This window comes from Puntigrus tetrazona, chromosome 12 (assembly GCF_018831695.1).
Source record: "Puntigrus tetrazona isolate hp1 chromosome 12, ASM1883169v1, whole genome shotgun sequence".
Taxonomy (NCBI): Eukaryota; Metazoa; Chordata; class Actinopteri; order Cypriniformes; family Cyprinidae; genus Puntigrus; species Puntigrus tetrazona.
This window is the reverse complement of record NC_056710.1, coordinates 8,808,771-8,831,982: the sequence shown is the minus strand read 5'-3', so window position 1 is coordinate 8,831,982 and position 23,212 is coordinate 8,808,771. Positions and strand designations below refer to the sequence as shown.

Here is a 23,212-nt window from a genome sequence, read left to right as displayed (position 1 = left end):
TCACCCAAAAATGAATTTTTACTTTTTTGCAAGTGCTGTTGAGTTTCCATTTACCATATGCTCTTTATATGTATGTTGATGTTAATATGTGAGAAAAAGAAGGTTTTATTGGTTCACATCAGTTGGAATGGCATGAGTGTGTAAATGATGGCAAAATTGATATTTTGGGGTGAACTAACCTTTTAACGTGCAAACATAGCTTATACACTGAGATAGTACACAATATTAGCAGCAGCTGTCATGAAAACTATGATCAGACTTGAAAAACACATTTATGAATGTTTGTAATTCTTAACATTAAGTCTTTTGTTGATTAGAATCCTAGATGCAAAAGAAGCACACACTGTTGAACACCATTTTTTCGATCAAGGGGTGATTACTAGGCACTGATGGGTTAAGCAATGACCAAAGATAATGCTGAATTCAGCAACGAAGGTTAAACAATGTAAATGTTATAGAAAAGGGTTAGAAAGAGGTATTTTATACATTTTTAAAAGGAACCTTTTTTAAGAGCTTTCAACTTTCGACTAGCATACTATAAAATGTGTCTTTTAGCTGGATACAGAAACCAGGTAAAAAACTTTATCAATGCAAATTGTGTTAGTCTTCCGATGCTCATGATGCAGTGTTATCAGCTGTGTATTAGATTTACATCTCTATTATATAGAGATAACTGTGAATTCAGAGCTCAGGGTGATGTTACTGTGAAATGAAGACAGGGGTTTCCAATGTAGTGCAACGACAAAATGGAATGTGAAAGTGTCTTATAAAATTGCTTCATCACTTAACTCTTAAAACTGTATTTGTTATTGAAATAGTGTCAATTGACTTGAATTTTATAAAAGAAAGGAATTATATTGGCTGTATGTTCAGTGGACTGTGAATATGTGGTTTTTGCAAGGTCTCCTGTTTCTGGACAATAGACACAGTTGTTATAATAATCTTTGAATTAGATTGAAAAAATAAACAATTTTAGGCTGAAAATTGTTTTCTAACGGTTTAAATATCAAACAAAAGAGAGGTAAAACTTTATTTTGTTTGATCCATACACAAACAAAAAGACTATTTGCGTACATGTTTACTTGTATCTTCTCAGCAGAAGCTTTCTGCACTTCTCAAGAATGTGCACATAGCATGTCTCCACTTGCCTTCACATTGCTGGAAGGAGCAAAAGATCACGCTGGCTGGCTCATGATGTTTCACCCTCCAATATTCGTAAGCACTTATACAACCAGTGTTTATAGTCTTGGAAGGCTTGTGTGGGTTTCGAATGCTGTCCATCTTCAAGCCAATGCAGCAAGGCCTGTACAGTGACATAATATACCGATTTATTTACGATAGTGATAATCAAATGTTTAGTTACATCAGTTCACTAGAGTGTTTTAAACTGCTGCAAACTACAGTCGGTTATTGAAGGATGTCGTCTTACCTTATATCTGTCTGCTATTTTGAACCCAATGGCAGACTGTAGTTTACGTAAACAGATGGGGCAGAGGTCAAGTGGTCGACGGTCAGACTCTTCTAAGTGATTGGAGCCTTGCATGACACAGTTTAGCCACTGGCAGTGCTTCACACCGAATATATGGCCAATCTCATGCGTCAGGGTCTACCGCAGAGAGTTCAAATAAAAATTCTGTACAATTCAAAGTTTTTTAGGAAAACTTATTTCCTCCAAATAATGAAAAAAAAAACTTTATCTCACAATTATGACTTTCTCTTATAGTCAATGTCACAATTCTGACAGGTTACGTAGTTAGTAGTTTATATCTCACAATTATAAGAAATGAACTCACGCAACTTCCAGTTAATATCTCACAATTCTGGCTTAATTTTGGTTTTGAGTTTGCATCTTAATTTTTCCAAAAATTGTAAGAAATCAGGGATGTAATTAATTGAATTTTTTTTAATAACTTTAAATATAAAGTTTTGTATTTTTTATAATTTGGTGAAAACAAGCTTCAATAGTTTTGTGTTTTTTAAATATATTGATTATGCTACAAATCGTTAAAATTATTTATGCATTTTGTTATGTACGAGCAGTTCATCTCACTTCACCTTGCAGGAGCGGAGGAGGAGAGTGCTAGTGACTGGAGGAGTGTAGTAATCCTCAAACACTGAATAGTCTCCTTGCTTCAGTTTTATTTTCTTCTTCAGTCGTCCTGCATAGCTTCTCTGGTAAAAATGATCATCATATCGGGCAAAACTGAATACTCCCATTCCTAAAAAAAACCAAAAAGATTCACACTTCACTGAAAAGCTAAAAGGACAAGGTTTATTGAATACAGTAATTAAAGACAGAATTTTCATTTTTGGGTGAACTATCCCTTTAAATCAACAACTTTGCTCTCAAGTTACAATCAAATTTTCAGAATTTACAGGACAATGACTAATACGTAAAAAATTACCTTCAGTGAGAGAAGCCTGACCAAAAACAAAATTCCACGAATCTCTGGGGTACAAGTCAATCATGGTGATCCCCACAATGCAAAAAGCATCTCTGGGCTTCTTCTTTTTTAAGAAGTTCAACAGCTCTCCTGTAATCATAAAGAAAGCATTAAGTTTACTCACAAGTCAGTGTGAATTACTGTTTGCAACCAATCTTATTTTCATAATATATAGTTTGTAAAACAGATTTTGTTAATTGACTGGGTGAATTAGGTGTTAGATACGGACTATTCAGCGTTACTAAAACTTTGCCTAAATAACTATTACTAATTACTAAAAGTCATTTCAGCGGAAAAGTCTTCAGAAGACCAGCAAGATATTTTGATCAAAATGAAAGATTATCAATGTATTTTTTTTATAACAAATATACTGGACATTTGTTTAAAGGTTTGTAATGGTATGTTTTTTAAAGGCTCTTATGCTTACCAAAACATCATTTATATTTATTTGATAAAAAACAGTAATATTGTTAAACCCTGTTAAGATTTAAAATAACATTTTAAAACGTAATTTATTCCTGAAATGGCAAAGCTTGATTTTCAGCAGCCATTTCTACGGTCTTCAGTGTCATATGAACCTTCAGAAATACTTTTATTATGCTGATTTTGTGTTAAAGACATAAAAAAAATCTTTGTTGAATTATAAAGTTTTGCGACAAATGTCTTTACTGTGCATTTACTGCAAAATAAAATTAAGTCATTAAAGAAAATACATCTTACTGACCCCAGTTTTGAGGTGTATAAAGATATGCATGTATTTGTTCAAAATAAGACCGAGATTTTACGCTGACAAATGTTTCATAAATGTTGCTAAAAAGCTTCAGCCAGTGGTTCTGGTTGTGTCCAGCAGCAGCAGTACTAACCAGCATGAAGCTGAAGGTTGTGTGTGTTGGCATTGACGCGAAATGAACAGGCTGTTGAAGCGACCGTTACTGGTGGCAAAAGCTTGACCACTAGTCCATAATAAAATGCCTGGCAGTAGTCCTTCAGCCATTCAACATACTGCTCTGCCACAAGCGCTCCTTCCCCAAAAGAGCCTGCGCATTGATCAACGTGATAAAATTACAACTGTAAATATACTACTACTAACAAATGACACATAAAGCTGTTCTACATACTAAGCTCTCTAACCAATAGTTTGAATGTAGATGGTATTGTGGCCACTGCTTGGAGAACGGCGGTAAGGGTTGACGTAAAAACTCTGGAAGTCTTGAGGGTCCTCTGGATGTGCAGGAATCCAATCTGAATCTGAGTTAATGGTGATGGGCTTGAAAAGTGAATTGCCGGGCACGAGTCCTTCTTCTAAAAGTGTCTTCTCTGGTCTGCTAAACTGTTGGTATGTTTCTATTAGATCTTTCCGGGTGGACAACAGAGCAGTGTGCAGTTTCTCAACAGGATGCTCAATAACCTGCATCTGCCCATAAAAATACACACACATCAAAACATTAATCAAGTAACAAATTAAAATATGAATCAAGTAATGAACAAAATAAGTGTTATATGTTTCGTGTCCACCTTAACACTTTCGCTGTTTTTGGTAAACTCTTAGTGAAAGTGCATTATTATTTATCTTATAGGACAGTTTACAGTATCAGGCGATATATGCACGCGATAACGTCACGCTATTATTATTAGCAAAGCCCATTTTTTATATTTAGCGCCACGTCTTCATAAACAGACTGAACGACAACACAGTTTGACTTGATATTAGCATAAGATTGTTTCGTGCTAAAAGATTAGGTTACCCTGAAAGAGGAAGCACATGTCAACACATACCAATAAAGCAAAGCTACCTTTAAATGTGTTCTAAGGTAATGGTCGAAGACCGGACTCAGTCGATGCGTTTCAGATAAAACGCTGAAAATTGTAAACAGAACCCATTAACGACGTCAAACCTCGACTGGCTTTCATACGCCGTATTTAGAGAATCACTTTGGCAGCCATTGTGGTTTTCAAACGTAAAGTCCCAGTGACTCTATTTGTTTGTAACCAATAAGTGTGTTTTATAGGGAACCTACATACAAATAAGCATATTATATAACACAAGCGACACTATTTGACATGGATAAGATAACACCGGTTAAAATTTGTGATATTTCATAATTCAGTAACAAACAGCTGTGCATAATTGCGTTACAGACTGTACTTAGGCGGCGATGATAATAATAAATACTGCCTGTAGGGATTCAGAAGTTGTGATTATGGGTCAATATAGCCTAACTTTACTATTCTAAAATGAGAGGACAACAGTAAAATGAACGCAACCATTCTGATAAAATAATCAGATTTAATAGAATTACACAAAATGTGATCAACAAAAAAACAGTAATAAAACACACTATACAAAAAAAGCAAGTGTTTATGGCCATGACAAAGACAGACAGCATTGCATGAGCAATTTTCTTTCATTTTCATTTTTATAAAGATTCTATACATCAACTTAATACAGGCAATCAGTTAATATCAATTTATTACCAAGTCAGATTACAGTGCTTGTTTCATTCAAGATTACATTAAGACTTAGCCTCTCTATCAACACATTTTAATTGATCTTGCATTAAAACCAGCTTTGATTGACATTTAAGGCAAAGGTGACTTTGCTTTGCCTGTAAAAAAAAAAAAAGTCATCGTCGGTATTAACAATACACAGTAACACACCTGGGCTGCTTTAACAGTCACTTTATAAAACCCTGAGCTAAAGCTGTCCACTTTAACCTACACAGGAACGAAGACATAAGGCTACTTTGTTTTTAAAGTGAATTCATCAAAAGAAAAGAAACAAAACAAAAAATCATTAAATTTCAGGTCTTCTAGAACACATACAATAAATGTATGCTATTACGTTAGTGTGTCAAATATACTATAATAGCTTGGGGTGGGGAAATGTCAGAGGAAAAGAAATCGTACAGGCATTCTGTACAGGCTTGAACGGCAAACAAAGAGACACTTTCCCTTTACATATGGAAAATAAATGTAATATGACAAATAAGTACTTTTCTATAAAGTACCTTAATTGTACTAATTAAATGTCATGTTGTGAGTGCAACAAAAAGTAATAGAGTAATAGCATGTGGGAAGACAAAGTCAGAGAAACCACATTCTATTTAAAAAAAAACAAAAAAAAACCAAACACTGGGGCCTTATACAACCAGACACATCAAGCCCATAATCTGCTGACTGGAGCAGAAGAGCTCTTCTATAATATTTAAAGCCCTGAGTTCTCACTATTTCTTTCTGAAAAGCTTTACCAAAGCCAGGTGTTAAGACAATGGGTTACAGGAGTGTTAACTGTTCTATTAGATGAAAATAAACATACAGTAAACAATCAGAATTACAGCATTTTGGTTAATAACTGAGGACCATTCCTTGGCATATTTGATATGGCAACAAGCAGCTTAAAAAGGTTGCTTTGATATCAAAATCTTTGCATACATATGACTAATAATATGCAAAAAAGAAAAAAAAAAATTCAGTTGCATAATTATACTATTTTTCTTCAATTCTTCACCACAATATGTATTGAACCACTTGTACTCCGTATTAAATAAACCTAATTAAAATGGAATGTTCTTAAAGGACGATCGGTGCCTTTCATTGTAAGATAAGCTTCCTAAGGTTGTCGTGCAAGATGGTGTCTTTGACATCACGGAAGACGATACGAATGTTCTCCGTGTTAATGGCGGTGGTGAAGTGATGGTAAAGGGGCTTCTGCTGCTGTTCACGACGCTTGTTACGGAAGCACTCCACCAGGAACTTCTGCACATCCTGCAGATTGTGGGGATCCCCCGTGAACTCGGGGAAGTAGTCCTTGATGTTCACATTGTTAACTTTTTCTTCCAGCAAGTCTGTCTTATTGAGGAAGAGAATGATGGAGACGTCGGCAAAGACACAGTTGTTGGCGATAGTCTCGAAGATGTTGAGAGACTCCGTGAGCCTATTGGTCAAACGGTCTTCCATGAGCACCTGATCGTATTCGCTGGATGAGACTAGGAAAAGGATGGAGGTCACAGAGTCGAAGCACTCGAACCATCGCTTACGCTCTGACCGCTGCCCTCCCACATCCACCATCTTGAAAGGAACATTCTTGATCTCAAACTCGTACTCATGGATACCCTTGGTGGGCTTTCGTGCCAGCAGTATATCCTTTTGGCTGGGCAAGTAGTCCTGCAAATTAAATACAGAACAAAAATCTGACGGGCATACTGCTGCAAGATGGTACATATTGATAAAAATGTATTACCTGTATTAGAGATGGGAGATATACTCGTATACACAAACCAGCAGAAATGAGTGAATTCTATCATGGTTAAGCTCATGTCACAAACGTGTATTATTTCCATGTTAAGCCTCACCAGTTAAAACATTCAAGCCATTTAAAAGGGTTCTAAGCCCAATAAGGACTCAATTAGGTACCTGAATACTGTCTGAGTGACCGTTTTTGCTTCCATACAAATACGCCAAGTTCTCTTTTGCAGCTTGTGTTGATTAAACGGTCAAATACACAGAAGGTGCTGTCAAAACATCTGTCTTGGCTAGTACTCATGTCATTGTAAATTGCAGATGTCAATACATTGGATCAGTGCATTAGGTCTTAAAGTGAAAGCAGCATATATCTGCTGCAGTCCATGTCATTAATGTTAATCAAAGAATGAAAAAACATTACTCGCTGCTCTTGAAATTTTTCATTAGGTTCAGCTAGTATTGGTTTAAAATGTTGCTGCGAGATCCAAATTTGTATAGAGAATTAAAAACTATTCAAAGACGATTTGAATTTTGGCATCACAGCCTTTTTCCAAGCAAAAACATGTATTGTGATATATAGTTTTGCACACGCAATGCAACAAAATAAGCATCAGTAACCAATGCATCAATCATTATATATTTACTATTGTCCGTACAACCACAACTTTACCAATACCCTTCCTAATTTGAATTTAAGGTTTGCATCATGTACATACTATCAACTACTTTTTGTTCTAGATACCTGAAAAAGACATTAACATTTATAAAAATGCTATTTTTTTTACCAGTTGTCCAAGTTTATCCACATTGTCCAGGAAATACTTCAAAGATTCACCCTAGGAAGAAAAAAAGACGATCATTATTTGGTCCCCAGCTGTGGTGCAGTGGGTGAATTTGTCCTGTGTCCCAATTTCCTTATTTTATCCATTTCCTGTTACTCTCTACATCCCACATTCTCTCTACATTCAAAAATTAAAATCAAAAGAATTGTGAGTTATTATCCTTTCTTTCTTTTACACTTGCATGCAAACAATTCAACATAAGAATACAATATTTTCCACCAGATCAGGCCCTGATATGATGTACTAGGTTTCTCTGGACTTATTCATAAGCAAGTTAACCCAACACAAAATCAGGAAAACGAAACTCTGCAGCATGGCCGCTCATTGGCTTTCTTTGTGGGTTATGCAAATCAGCGGCAAATAGAGAAAGTGACTTGGTCACCAAAAATAAATGTTTATCGTTAAATAAGTACGGATAAACGCGACTTAAAATCACAACTTCTACAACAATGGAGATTTTAGTTGGAAAATTTGAGCTAAATCCTAATCTCAGTCACAAGGGTTCTACCCCTGAACATGCATGATCTTATCTTCATAACTGAAATGCAAACTACACATGCACAGACAGAATGCCCTCATTGTCATGAGTAAAGTCATTTAACCCATACCCGTGCATTACTATCAGGTTTCAGCCATTGTCCACGCTACGATCACAACAAACATGATTTCTTGAGCATAAGCAACCCAATAAAAAAAAAAAAGAAGAAGTCTGCTTAATTACATTCCAAATATATGAAATATATTTCACCATGATTAACGCTTTGCCGAATAAACTTGACAGGAGTAATTATGAAAGTACACTCTGCTTATCTGCCATGATTCATAATACCAAGCTGTTTAACGACAGATCAACATTCCTTCAAGTTCACAGCCCCCAAAATTACACAAATCCTTTGAAAAAGGTTCAGTGAATTCTAGATCCAAAACGTCAGAACTGACAGAACTGAGAACAACTGAAATGGTTATGCTGAGCAACGCACAATAATTTCTTAACCGGCGATCTTTTTATATTTACCAGCTGAAACTCTCTCCGTCTGTCATAAGCATTCTGAATGCCACTGTCTTGCCACAGGGCACGGATGGAGGGCAGGTAGTTGAGAAAGACTTTAGTCTCCATCATCCCTTTGGCCATCAAGGATGAGCGGGTGTCAAAGGCCATCACTGCCTCCCCGTGAGCCTGATTGTCAGGATCTCCCCAAGGGATGTGCAGCTTCTCACGGGCATCCACAAGCACTCGGATACCTAAAAAGAGATATCAGAAATATTACATTAATCCAGTTCCTATAAACGAACATCTCGGCCTGCTGACATGATGAACTTTAAAAACAAGATGAAATGGTATTATTTTATTATACATCCCCAGATCATAAGTTTGTTTTTTGTCAACATCAATCATTATCATTTTTATATTTCCACTTTTTTCTGAGGGTAACAAAGTCAGGTGGGATACAGTGAGTTCTATAACTAAGTATTTTATGAAGTATACAAAAAGTTACTATACATATATAGTAAAAAGTAAAAAGTGACTGTATTAAATAATTTGCATGTCAATTTCAGCATCCAAATGGCAAAATAAACTGTTTAGAAAACAACTGTTTAGATAAATTGCTCAGAAAACAAGTTTCCTGAATTTCATGTGACTAATTTTAGCAACAAGAATGCTAGAAATTATTTTACATTTAATGGTATTAAAAATAATATTGTATTATGTAAAAATCACTCAAAGTAAGTGCATATGTAATAAATATTAAATACATGTATTTAAGTAAGCAGGAGAACAAACCCAAACTTGACTAAAATGTATACTTTTCCTTGCTAACATTTGTAGCATTTTTATCTGTTTTGTCAGGTATGTCTCAAGAATCAGTTGAGATACATATATCAGAATAATGCCATAAAACAATCGCACATGCAGATGACTAACACAGACCAAAGTAGGCGCTGTACTTTCTGTACTCCGTGTTCTTTCTCTCGAGGCGCCAAGTTTACCGAAAGTTTTAAGTGATTTGGACATAGGCTACATATAGAAATGTTTTCGAAACATTCGCGTCCTTTTCTAAGTCCAAATACTTTTTCTGACACGTGGAGTTGGCAAACTCAACATTTAAACCCACTGGCCTTCGAGTCGTCTATGGGTTGGGTGAGATATCGAAAGTTTGGGTGAGTTTCGTGAAAGAAGTCGATAAAACACTCCCAACCTGCAGCTACAATAAAATAGAGTTTTCAATTAATAACGAACTTGTCTCTTTGGATTTCAAACTGCTGGCGTGGTACCTTTGATAACATTGCTGTAGATCGTAGCCCGGATCTCCTCTTTGGCCCGCTGATCGAAGTCCTGCCCATGAATTATGCGCATTTGTTTGAGGAAAGTTGACTTGCCACTTTCGCCTGCTCCTAACAGCAAAATCTTCACCAGCTTCTTCGCGTAAGTTTTCTCTCGAGACAGGCTTTTATCGATCGCCCTAGACTTTCTAATTTGGTCAATTTCGCCGCTGGAGAGAAGACAATTGGGAACACAAACTATAGCAGTCCGGGAGAGCAGGAAATCCGCCATCTTTGTAGTAACGACTTCATGGATACATCACTCGTTCTGCCGCGCGAGGCGCGTTCACGTGTTCTTTACAAATAGGCGGATACCACGGGTGTGGTTTAATGTCTGGAAATCAAAAGTACATTGAAAACTATTTATTGTTTAAGCAATTATATTTTTAGGGTTGGACAGTTCCTTTTAAGCATTACATTTTCTTGTCTACGTCGTGTAATAAATCGGATAAAACAGTACTCTTTTACTGACAGAGTAAACAACAACAACAGGTGTCTCTTGTTTTTCCTTTGTAATCTCTTAACAATTTACATATTTTTGTGTGTATATATATATATATATATATATATATATATATATATATATATATATATATATATATATATTTCAAATTGTTACTCTGACACTCGTGCAGTTTATTTATCTATTTCCTATTCAGTTGCCATTGCCATTGTATAATAATGGAGATATAATTGCTGTAATAAAGTTCCAGTGTCCAGAGCATATTTATAGAAGTCTGCAAAGTCGTTTTACTGACATACCTCCTCAAATTACAAGGCATATAATTTTTCTTTTTTCTTTATTTTTAGCAGTGCCTAAATAGTCCTGTATATTGTGAATGATAATAAAGTAAACATTTTTATTTTTCTTCGCAGTAAAATCTTTTTATACACTATAACCACAATAAGAAATGGTTTATGGGTCATAATGATCATAAAGCCAGCTCAGAGTTAGGTTTTTTTTTACCGTGTAGCATGTCGTCTGCTCCAGGTGCCTTCATGTTAAAACGATGACACCGCGGCGCCATCTACCGGACATGACGTGTTACTGTAATTATTGCTCTCAGCATACAGGTTTACCTACACGAGCAGAGCCGTTACCTGATTGGCGCGCACACAGCCATCGTCTTTGTGTGCATCAGTAATGATTATAGATTAGACACAGCCGAAACGATAGTACGATTACCTACCGAGTATCTCCCATTTCATTCTCTCGTCTTCGACCGTCGACGGACTGTGGCTTGAAGAAGCGAACATGACCATAAGAAATGTACGGGACCACGGGCAGCGATACAGACCGCGTATGGCATGCCTGAAGAAGGTGGGTTGAGAGCATCATCCATAGCTCATCACCATCTGTGTTATTTACGTTCTCGCGAATGAGATCAGAATAATGTTACCTTTGATTTCTGTAATCTAACAAGTAATCATTCATGCTTTAATATCCAGTGATATTTCTGCTGTATTTGAGCGCAGCGGTGTTATTACTTTAATCCTCATTATCATGTAGTGGTGCGGGCTGTCAATTTCACTTTCAACGGTGATTCCATCCATTCAGAATATTAAGGAGTCCCGCATATGCCAAAAAAAAAGAAATAAATAAAATTGTTGTTACCTGGAACAGAAACAAATCATTTTAAGAGTGTGCGAACACTGCCCTTGTTTTGGTCACAGAGGAACTTTTCAATTAAATCAATTAAAATTTTACATTAAATTGCGTTTGTCTTTTTTGTTAGTTTTTAATTTTATTTATTTTATTTATTTATTTATTTACATACATAACATAAATTGTTCCTACATTGTTTTCAGATCAGAATTTTTTGATTCAACACTCCATGTACATTGATTTAGTTTTTACCGCTTTCTATATTTTGTTTTGTTTTTTCAGTTACAAAATGCATTTTTATTATTACTTAGTGGTGATTCACCACCAACATTGTCCAAAATAATAATAATAATAACACACACACACACACACACACACACACACACACACATATATATATATATATATATATATATATATATATATATATATATATATAATTTGGATAAATATTCAATTCAATTCAATTAATTGCTTCACTAAATAACAAAAATGAAACTGGTGTCAAAGTCAAACTTTTCAACCACTTTAAAATGATAAAAACTCAATCAAATGTAAACTCATTACATAATTGTGAAATTAAATAAATTGTTACATTTTAAATTAACTGTAAAAATGCTATGACATGAATCAAAACAGTGTAATAGTGTAAGTGTTAACTGTTTATCAGCAGCTTACTCTCAAGTAAGGACACTGTGTGCTAATGGTATTAGTCTGGCTTTGCCATGAGCCTCTCATATAATGCAGTCCCTATTTTATCACTATGATACTTCAAACTGTCTGCTTGAAGTGATCCCCCACAGTGTTATCCACTAGAATATGTTTTATTAGCGCATTGCTTTGCTCTTTGCCAATGCACAGATAGTAATGACCCAATAACTCAGCCAAGAGCTTTCTGTGATCCAGACCACGGTGCAGAAACAGTCTTCAAAAGCCAGAGACCCTGACAAAGCAAGAAAACTTCAAACAGCTGAGTCACAAATCAATCACAGAGCATATTTCAAAGAGGTCAGCAGCAGCCCCTTCAGACCGTAAACCAGCAGGGCTGACTTCACGGTGGAATAGTTTAGTGAGACGTGCACACAGGCTGCCACAAGGTAGAAAAGAGACGTTTTTTTATACTGTACATATCACATTTGTTCCATTATAGGTGGAGAATGTGGTGTTGGAGATGCAGGACCCCAAAACTGGAGTGAAATCTCAGACCCAGAGGCTTGTAATCACCACCATCCCACATGCTATAACAGGTGAGATTCTTGGTAATAGCTGCTAGCCAGCGCCTATTACTCAAGAGCCAAACTTTGCAGGTTTCGAGCTGATAAAAACCACGAGACGTAAGACACGGCATTTGTAATTAAAAATAGTAGGCTCACCTACTCATTTGTATTGATTTCTGCAGTTAGATTACTCTTCGGGGGTGCTAGTCATCAACGCGGTCCATGCATTATGTGGGTCTGAGACTGAAGAATCTATTGCCATGACAACCTCTGAGCAGCTGGCTGCAATGACTCTCTCCTCTAGGCTGCATGGTTTCGGGGAGGAGAGCTCTTGTAATCTTCACCGGCGGTCTTAATGCTGTCAGCCAGCTACGTGGCATACGATTAAAGTTAAATTTGTCATTGCTTAAACTTAATTGGAGCCTCAGATTATTCACAGCAGTTTTGATTTAATTCATATAGTGGAAAGACACCTGAGGTTTTTAGTTAAAAATTCATTGAAATGATCTGGTTTGCTCCTCGGGCTAGCAGACACTAATGAAGCCACTCAGATTCACCCCTGCAGAGATCTTCTCATTAGTCTCCTATCACGAGAGCCTCAGCAGGACACACAGTGGTGCGCCGAGTCATAGCGCGATACCTATTTTGAGAACGCACCTTTGTATCGTGTCCAATACTAACTGTTGTTTTTCCTTTAATTTTCTTTATGAATATCTCATTTAAAAATAAATACATATAAATGATTGACCTATAAATTATATACTTTGTTATTATTCCATTCCTCCATTTTTACTTACAATTCAGCGTTTCTATTTTGCATGTACTCTTATATAAGTTATACATTTTTTTGATATACTGGTTGAAAGTGTCTTGGAAGACTGATCAATCTACAATTAAATGTTCTATAAAAATACCACACATTGCGGTACAGCGAGGGTAAACATTAGCTGTTTTTTTAAAAAGATGGATTTTAAATTCGATGGAAAGTTTGTGTTTAAATCATTATGAGAAACCTGCGAGTTTGTTATTGAAGTTAAACTTCCGGTTAAAAGTATTCCTAATATGTTGGACCTTTTATTAAGACATGCCTTCACTTTTGTTAGAGCTCTTTTTAGGATGTTGGGAGGACTGATACGTAAAAGAAACATTTACAAAGATTGTTTAAAAAACATGTTTAATTTTTTTTTGTTCTGCTAAGTAACACTCATAGCAGAGAAACTGCACACTTCGGCTTTAATTTTTTTCAGTTTATTATATTTCATAAATGCTCATGTTAGTATTGACTGGCTGCCAGGATGCTTTCCTAGTTCCATTCTGGTATCATTGAGATAATAGTTTTTATTATTATTCAGATAGTTTTTATTTGTATGTCTTCTGTTTTCATTTTTTTTCAGTTATGTCTCCATAGATTTTTTTTTCCATTATTTTAGTATAGTGCATCGTTAAATGAAAACGAGAAATCTTAGGCAACTAGCTGAAATAATTGTTTGACTTTTTATTATATTTTTTTATTCATTTAATTATTAATTTGTATGTATTTTTGTGTAGTTTTGTTAACTATAACACACAACTGTGTTTTTGCTGATGACTCCTGGTGGGCACGTTCAATCTGAACCTTCCCACCCACTGATGCAGTCTTTTATTACTCTGAAATGTTTTACTGTAACTGTTAATATGTTTATTCCATACGTTCTTCTTTCAGGGGAAGATATTGTTGCATGGATCGTTAATCGATTCAAAATAGATGCTACAGGTAAGTCAGAAAGTCAAGTAAATAGTTTTTTTAAGTAATAAAATAATTCAGAAAAGAATACATCCCACTCCAGATCGTCTAGAACTATGCAATCTGATGGCGTGAGATGCTGTACTGTTCATTTGGGTCTAGCATAACTTTCTCACTGTAAATGCATAGAGGCCCGAGCTATGGGGACCATGATGGTAGCGTTTGGGTACATCTATCCATTACAAGATCATAAGAGACTTATCCTTAAACCAGACACATCCCTGTACCGCTTTCAGGTAACTCACAAACATATATTACAGTTTGAACGAAAACATAGCTGTTTACATTTTTTTTTAATAATCAGAAAGCTTTCTTGAGCTTTCATAATATTATTATGCTTTGATTAGCATTTATCAAATCATTTTTGAATGATCATGTGAAGACCGGAGTAATGTTTGCCAAAATGTAGCTTTGCCTATTACAGAAATTATAAACATTTCAAAATATATTACAGTAGAAAGCAGCTGAGATAATATTTTGTAACGCTACTTATTTTATTGCTATTGATCAGCCTGGTTGAGCGTACAAGAGTTCTTCCTTCCATATGTTATGCTTTTCCATTCCTATCTCTATACATTCCTCCTTCCAGACCCCATATTTTTGGCCCGCGCAGCAGTGGCCGGTGGAAGACACAGACTATGGTGTGTAGTCATCTTTCATGTTTTATGCTCGCTGATGGGTTGTCATAGCAATAATTCACAGTGAGGTTATTCATTATTCTTCAAACAGCTGTCTGAGATAAAGAATGTGATAAATTGCTTTCATGTTGAGTCATATCACATCTTTAAATTGGCTTTCATTGGCAAGGTCAGATGTTTATACATGTATTTCCAGCAATTTACCTGGCAAAGAGAAATATACGCAAGAAAGGGATGTTGGAGCTGTATGAACAGGTAACCGAATGTCTTATTCTTTATCGTCATGCATTAAGCACATTTCAGTTTTTCTGAAATCCTGTGTGGTAATGCAGATGAAGAGGAACTCGCTGTAATTGCATGACAAATTACAAAACTACGTATAATATTCGTATGTTTCTCTATTCAGGAACAGTACAACAATCTTTACAAATGGATGAATCACAAGTGGGATTTTATTGTAATGCAGGCCAAAGAGCAGTACAGGTGGGTCACGGTTTACTTTAAATATTGCAGAATGTTTATTATTTATCATGGCTCTGTCAATATGTGTATACACAAGTTTGTGAGTGTTATTGAATATTTTTCTTGCTCAGCCATACACCGCCTGGCCAAAAGTGCACACTCTAATACTTTGTGTGACAGCTTTTAGCTTCGATGACTTTGTGTATTTGTAGTGGCATTGTTCCAAAAACCTTATGCAACACCACATTTATTTTCATCAAGAGCTGCATTAATTTTTGGCTGAGATTTTGTATTAACAATGGGCTAGTCAGACTCCAGCACATCTCGAAGATGAAGGGTTTTGGACACAGGACTCTATGGTGACCAGTTCATGTGTGAAAATGATTTCTCATGCTTTCTGAATCACTCTGTCACAATGAGCCCAATGAATCTGGTCGTTGTCATCCTAGGTACTTTTTCAAACAAAAAAAGCTGCACGCCGCATAAGTTGGGGTTAAAAGAATTGCTGCCGAAAATATATTAATCACTGCAAAAAAAATAGACCTCCCTTCTGTATTTGCTTATTTAAATCAAAACAACAAGTTTTTGGCCAGGCAGTGTGTATTTTATGTATATAGCTATTTATTTCGGCATATACAGTGGTGGCCAAAATGATTAGAACCCTTGACAATTTTAAGAGGTTTCAGTAGTTTTTGTTGAATTGGGCGTAACAATATCCATAAAACAAACTATTGCCAGAATTACCTGCAATGCAAGGAATCTACTGGAACATTAAAAATGATGGACTGGCTGAAGTCTGCTCCTCAATACAGTTCTATTTAACCCAGTTATTATAGGAGGTTAGAAGCACCTAGTAGCATAGACGAAACCAACATTTTCTTTTAGCCAAACCCATTTCAAACAAGGTTATCGTATTATGTTATTGTTACCTTGTCAAGAATACATCCATTCCAGACACAGAGGAGACTCTGATTTGAATTTACAACATTTATTTTGCCAACCAAACGTCACTACCTTGCACAAGACACAGCTAAAATTGTATTCATTTCATCTGCTATTTGTTGTGCTCAGAGCAACCAACATTATGAAATCGTATTTTGGAGGCACAGAGCTCAATATTTTTAGATTTGTCAGGTGTTCTAATAATTTTGGCCAACCCTGTAAAAGACACATTGCTTTTTGTGTAGGGCGGGTAAGGAGAGGAAGAAGCCAGACCGGGTGGTCTTTGACTGTCAGGAACGGGCCTACTGGGTTGTACATCGGCCACCGGTGAGTTATCTTTATAGTTATAGGCTGAGTATATAAGGTCAATTAAAGCGACATATTTTCTTGCAAAGTGACTTTGTGCTATTTCCTCTCAACAGCCGGGAACAGTTAGTGCCATGGACTATGGACACGACAGGATGGTGGACCCCAATATTGAGGAGGTAAAGGTATGTGTGAAAAATGATCGGAAATTCTAAAGAGATTAAATACACGTATACTAGGTCTGTTAAATAATCGTGTAATAAAACATGAGCTGTATATAAACATTAACAGATACTACTGCTGAGATTCTGTTTGTGACGAGAGGCTGTTGTGCTAGGCTTATCAAGGATATTTCTAGTATGTCAGCTTATATTCAATAGGATTTAAATGAACATAATCTGACTGCTTGCCACTGCAAAGGTCTGACTGTATTCAATAAAATAGCTTTGTCTTATACCGCTTCTCTCTTGCTTTCCTACAGATTTGATTCCTAAACTTATCTGTGGAGACACACAACAAGAAACAGCAGATGACTACAAAATGAAAGCACACACTTAAAAGATCCTAAAATTGGTTGGACTTGGGTTTAATAGAAATATGAGTGCATGTTTTTTTAAAAAGACATTGCAAGTCCACCTAGAGACCATGTTCGCTCTCTCTTCAGACTCTTAACCCAAACGTGCTCAGATGTCTATCTTTTGCTTTTAAAACTGTACTTTAGTATGAGTCACCACTTTCTTTCTGTGCACTTAAATTGCTTCTAAAATTGTTTACAGAAAAAAACATCTGACTACTTCAGAAGAATTGTGAGTAACAAAGAACTTTAACTAGAACAGATATTTAGATGCAAAAAGTGATGATAAATTGTTGGTTTATGATCAATAAATGATTGTGTTTTCTTGCAGATTATGTTCACTCAGCAGTGTATCATGAGACCAAGGGTGAAGTCGTCGGTGTCAATTGGAGCGTATGTTACTGTGATATAACTTATGTTATGGGTAGAATCCTGTATGTAAAAAAATAGATAGTAAATATATCAAAATATTTTAATACGGTTATATTACATATATGTAATGCATTGTAATAATATTTTAAGAATATAATTTTTCATTTTATTGTAATTTTTTGCAGACTTGTTAAGTACACAACAACATACAAAGAGCATGACCCTTTTCTCCACGCCTGCCTCCCAAGCAACCCCTGGTTAACAGATGATGTTACATATTGGACCCTCAACATGCCAAAGTGAGCCGGATACAAACATTTTATCTCAGCAAAAACTTGTTTTTGCTTAGTTATACTATTTGATTAAATATTGCGTGCTTGGTTCATACAGTGTTGAGACCTCTACTAAAATGAGGGTGGAGCGCTGGACTTTCAGCTTTGGAGAACTGCTTATGGACCCTCGGGGAAGGGCAGATTTCCGCCTTTTCCTTAAAAAAGAGTTCAGTGGTATGCATTTTTCTAATCTTGCTCCAGTAGATGCTAACATGTTGGCATTAGACTTATTTGGTGATTTGTTGGTTTTTCGTCTGCTCTATTTTAAGAATGCAGTTTAATTGTTGATGTTCATATTCAAAAATGCAATGGATATTATTTATTGGAGAAGACTGTGAATTTGATTGATGAATAGGTGAGAATCTTGCCTTCTGGGAGGCATGTGAGGATTTGAAATGGGGTGCTGCAGAGACAATGAAAGAAAAGGCCCAGCAAATATATAAGTAAGGAACACATTTATGGCTATTTATTTCAGTAAGGGAAAGCATTTTTCAGCAGCAGTAATGCAATAATTGAATTTATTTAATAGTTTAATCCTTGCTGAATATCTCTCTCTCTCTCTCTCTCTCTCTCTCTCTCTCTATATATATATATATATATATATATATATATATATATATATATATATATATATATATATATATATATATATATATATATATATATTAGTGGTGTCAAACGATTAATCACATCCAAAAATTAATAATATATGTATGTGTACTGTGTATATTTATTATGCATATAAATACACACATGCATGTATATGTTTCAGAAAAAAATTATATATGAAATAGATTTATTTAGAATATATAATATATGAATATAAATATAGACATACCAATACATGTAAATATTTTCAAAATGTATGCGTATACATAAATAATAAACAATACACTTACATATATTATGTGAACTGTGATTATATACACAGTAAATAATATATATATATATATATATATATATATATATATATATATATATATATATATATATATATATTCAGATATTAAATCATTAATCATTATTAATGAAACTAATGAATAATAAACAATAAATATCAGCATTTAATTCATTAATGCATTTTTTATTCTTATTTGACTAGGACCTTTTTGGCCCGTGGAGCTCCACGTTGGATCAACATTGATGGCAAAACAATGGACATAACAGTGAAGGGTCTGGCACATCCTCATCGTTATGTACTGGATGCTGCCCAGACTCACATTTACATGCTCATGAAAAAGGTCTCTGATCTCATGTAAAATTTTGCAACTCAAATGCCTTGTGCCATTTAAAAACTTGAATTTGATGTTGGGTATGATCTGTCGTTAAGGACTCATACGGGCGATATCTCAAGTCCCCAGTCTTTAAGGAGACTCAAAAGAAGGCCATTGCTCCTGAACCACACCGATTCACGTGAGATGCACTTTTCTGTTAGTTCCAATATACGTAAGACGACTTTATAATGCATAAGTGACATTAAAAATGTTCTTTACTCTCTTTAAATGTTTCCTAGTGAAACGCAGTTGGAGCAGAATGCCAAGAGAAGGCGGCCCAGCCTGAGTCCCATCATCCTCAGACAGCAGGAGGAAGAACAGAAGGCCAAACTAGCAGCGAGTGGCCCGGTGGACATCACACAGGTCATGAGCAAACTGGAAAAGAAACAGAAAAACTGAACCTAGAGAGCTAGAACACAAATAGATATAAGCAAATATTTATGAAAGGAAAATCTCCTTTCTGGTCAAAGCAATAAACAGATTTGCAAGCCAATGTATTTATATAGAGAACACGGTCTGTGCTTGTAATATTACAGATATTTCTATTTTTTGAAGGTTTGCTTGATATATTTTAGAAATAGAATCAAAAAGTTCCATTAAGCCTTTTTATTAGCTCATTATGTCATTCTTTCGCTGTCTTGTCATTCACAATAATTTTTAATCTTTGTCATACTTATGTTTTGTCAAACTTCATACATCTCCGTTTTTACTTCATACAACCAAAAATAATCAGATGTTGTCCTCCCCATTACAACAGATTGTTTTTTCTCATGTTTGTTTCATTTAAAAGTTGCTGTAAATCCTGAATTTATTAAAATGCATACTAAAACCATTTTTGCCATCTGTTGTCACATCATTTGTCTTTGGCATTTGTGGTTGCTGTTGAGTGAAATGTATATATGTATCTCATCAGTTTGTGCATAGTCTTGTCTAAAACAACTTTGACCTCGTGTCATTAACTGTCATTAGCACAAAAGTTCTTTTTTCTATACAGTGAAAGTGAATGGTGACCTTGGAGAGAATAGAGGACTTTCAAGACAAGAATAAGTGCAGCATGAGTCATTGCATCTTTCACTGTATCGAAGATAAATATCCTGCTAAACATTTTGTTGTAGTATACCTCAGAAGAAATGGGTTTAGAGCAACATGAGGGTGGGTAAAAGTGTCGCCAATATATTGCTGTTTAGTATGCTGCTGAAAAATACTGTGGATACTAAATATAAATACTAAGATTTATGAAATTGCTAAATTAGGTGAAAATTTATTAACATTTTAGCTTGATTCTATTTCATTTCTAATCAATGTGTGTAGTCAAAAATATATCTGTAATTAATTTAAACATGAATGATAGGATAAGATGAAAAGACAACATATTACAGCAAGATTGCAAAGCACAGATATTAAATAATCTATTGAAATTAATAACTAAGCTAATCTATAAAAAAGGTACAACAGCTGTCACTGGGGTGGTGTTCTTTTTGTAATTTGACTTTTTATGAAAGTCACTGTCCTAATGGCTGCTTTTGTAATTTTTTTTTTCTGAAAAAGTAACACCAACTGCCTTAAATATAGGATGCAAATTTATGGTAAAAACAGTGCCTTGAAAATATTTGTATCTTTGTGTGCATTATATTGTGATCACTAGATGCCATGTTGCTCTCACACAAATGCAGTTATTTTATTTGCATATATTTAAAACATAATTTTTCATAATTCATAATTCTAAAACATTAATTAATTGTTATGAATGGACAGTTATAAAGCGGTATACACACAGACCAGCACAGTTATAGAACTATATACTGTATACTGTGTGCAACTTTTACAATAGTTCAAACGTTCATTGATGCTCCAGAAGGAAAGAAGATGCATAAAGAGGATGGGGGTGAAAACTTTTGAACAGAGTGCATTTTTTCTTATTTTGTTTAAATATTATATTTTTAAATGTAACAACACCCTTCAGAAGCTACAGAACGTACTTACATGTTTCACAGAAGACAAAATCAGTACAATTTACCCTGACCATCAAATTTTTAAACATATCATACACATTTACACTGTCCTTCAAGACTTTGGAAACACCCCTGGCGCAGTCTGGTTTTGGATGGCATAAATCCTTATCATTTTCTGGTGCAAACGCTGTACATTAAAGTAACTTGACATTATCAATTAATGCCAGTATTGTCCAAAACCCCACTTTTCTAGCTTCCAAACTTTTGGAGGCCATTGTAATTGATTCATTGGACGGACTTTTGCCAGAAATGCACAGGTTACTCAGCAAAAACGGTATTTTGCACTAATACATACTTTGTCCAACAGCTCTGCCGGTTCACAGCACCTGTGCCTCACCTAGCCGTGTATACAGGTATTTGTGAAGCGCAGTCCACCGCTTCCCCTGGGCTCATGACACTGCCCAACAGCGCTGCCTGCCCGTCTCCCATCAGCGTCGCCATCGACAGCACTCCAGCCTCAGAAAGGAGGTTTGACGGTAACGGAGGGCCTTCCTCCTCCCATTTCCCATCAATTGCAGAGGCATCAGTATCAGAGGAAGAGAACCAGCCACCTGCCACAAAGTCTCGTGTGGCTCTGTCGCTGAGCAGACTCCTCCGCAGAGGATGCAATGCCCCATCTGTCTTCGCCAGTCTGTCCCCAAAATGTGCTGTGGCATCCGGAGGAGGCAAAGTACAGCCGCTCGGAGTGGAGCCGCTTGCTCAACCTCAGCCCAGAAGAATCGCAAAGTTAGTGCATGCACTTTTAGGCCTTATTTTGATGTGATTTACCAAAATCTGAAAAATAACTAAACTGCTTTTTACAGTTTTTTTCAAATCAAAGTTGACATCCCACCCGAGTGCCGCATCTACCCCATTGATTCAGAAGATGAGGAGGATGACAGTCCTGATACAGCAAGAGGAGGCGTGAAAGAAATCATTTGTCCGTGGGAAACTGTCACCAAGCAAGATGGAGCTGGATAGAAGAGTCATAGACGAGTCAGAAGAGAGGAAGGAAATACACTGAACCAATACTTGTGTCATAAATATTCTGTCTTACAACCCGAGAAGGCTGTGGTAGTAATGTATGAAGTAACCTCATCTCTAATTGACCTGTCTGTTATTTTTGATAGCTATTAGGTAGTGCCTACATGTTATTGTAGCCAATGATCTGGTTATAATATGTTTAAATGTTGGTTTTATATACACAAATTCGTATTCTGATGTCACTGTACTTTTATGACTGAAGGGGCCTTATTTTAAGAGATTTTTTTTTGTTTATCATCAGTTTGTTTAGTGGTGCGGACAAAAGATTTTGTACTTGGCTCGTTCACTGTTTTATATAGCTGCAAAACATGCATAAATGTGAATTGCTTTAAGAAATGTTATTTTCATAGAAGTAAATCTAGTAAGGCAGTGAAAAGGAATGTGGATACACATTTGCTGTCTGAATGTATAACCTTTAAAATGTTTACAGTTCACTTCAGAATGTGAATTTGTTCATGACTCATGTTTAAATTGTGTAAGTGCCTCAATAAATCATTCAAGTTAATTGTTCTGATGTGCAGGTGGTACGTGCTGTATATATAGCATCCAGTATATATCTAGCTGTATATCTAGCTTTATTTTTTTATATTTTTTTATTATTTATTACAGAATGTTTTTTATTTTATTATTATTTTTATTGTTATATTATGCATTATAACATGCAACCATATGCATATGTTTATCAATATTCGGAAGACACTTTTTGCAAAGTCATAAATCTTCATCTGCAGATCGTGATGTTTTTATTTTAAAGGGACTTTTATTTTCCGGAAATGTCGTGCCCGTGTTGACTGGCTTCACAGCACTCTGCGGAATAGCAG

General features: G+C 35.5%; 3 protein-coding genes across 6 annotated transcripts; 1 reads left to right on the top strand and 2 right to left on the bottom strand.

The window, feature by feature from the left end:
• Positions 1 to 1,161: 1,161 nt before the first annotated feature.
• Positions 1,162 to 4,406, bottom strand: LOC122355269 (archaemetzincin-2). 3 transcript variants are annotated; one of them, XM_043253361.1, is made up of 7 exons: positions 4,221 to 4,406; positions 3,576 to 3,858; positions 3,308 to 3,481; positions 2,406 to 2,534; positions 2,056 to 2,219; positions 1,430 to 1,606; positions 1,162 to 1,303 (listed from the first exon to the last, which is right to left on the bottom strand). In XM_043253361.1, the coding sequence occupies exons 2-7, from the start codon at positions 3,856 to 3,858 to the stop codon at positions 1,190 to 1,192; spliced, it is 1,041 nt and encodes a 346-aa protein (XP_043109296.1). In that variant the 5' UTR covers positions 4,221 to 4,406; the 3' UTR covers positions 1,162 to 1,189. The 3 variants fall into 3 exon arrangements, with proteins under 3 accessions (XP_043109296.1, XP_043109295.1, XP_043109297.1); XM_043253360.1 differs by having other exon boundaries at positions 4,238 to 4,406; XM_043253362.1 differs by lacking the exon at positions 3,308 to 3,481 and having other exon boundaries at positions 4,238 to 4,406.
• Positions 4,407 to 4,711: 305 nt separating this feature from the next.
• On the bottom strand, positions 4,712 to 10,126 carry gna13a (guanine nucleotide binding protein (G protein), alpha 13a). The gene is made up of 4 exons (XM_043253357.1): positions 9,803 to 10,126; positions 8,544 to 8,770; positions 7,472 to 7,522; positions 4,712 to 6,608 (listed from the first exon to the last, which is right to left on the bottom strand). The coding sequence occupies exons 1-4, from the start codon at positions 10,080 to 10,082 to the stop codon at positions 6,036 to 6,038; spliced, it is 1,131 nt and encodes a 376-aa protein (XP_043109292.1). The 5' UTR covers positions 10,083 to 10,126; the 3' UTR covers positions 4,712 to 6,035.
• Positions 10,127 to 10,920: 794 nt separating this feature from the next.
• On the top strand, positions 10,921 to 22,901 carry rgs9b (regulator of G protein signaling 9b). 2 transcript variants are annotated; one of them, XM_043253320.1, is made up of 19 exons: positions 10,922 to 11,171; positions 12,607 to 12,703; positions 14,376 to 14,426; positions 14,586 to 14,692; positions 15,046 to 15,097; positions 15,291 to 15,349; positions 15,501 to 15,577; positions 16,744 to 16,825; positions 16,921 to 16,983; positions 17,581 to 17,610; positions 17,710 to 17,771; positions 17,936 to 18,049; positions 18,141 to 18,256; positions 18,438 to 18,525; positions 19,185 to 19,323; positions 19,413 to 19,495; positions 19,596 to 19,719; positions 21,676 to 22,094; positions 22,172 to 22,901. In XM_043253320.1, exons 1-19 carry the CDS (start codon positions 11,106 to 11,108, stop codon positions 22,326 to 22,328), a joined length of 1,986 nt encoding a protein of 661 aa, XP_043109255.1. In that variant the 5' UTR covers positions 10,922 to 11,105; the 3' UTR covers positions 22,329 to 22,901. The 2 variants fall into 2 exon arrangements, with proteins under 2 accessions (XP_043109256.1, XP_043109255.1); XM_043253321.1 differs by lacking the exon at positions 22,172 to 22,901 and having other exon boundaries at positions 10,921 to 11,171; positions 19,596 to 21,815.
• The last annotated feature ends 311 nt before the right edge of the window (positions 22,902 to 23,212 follow it).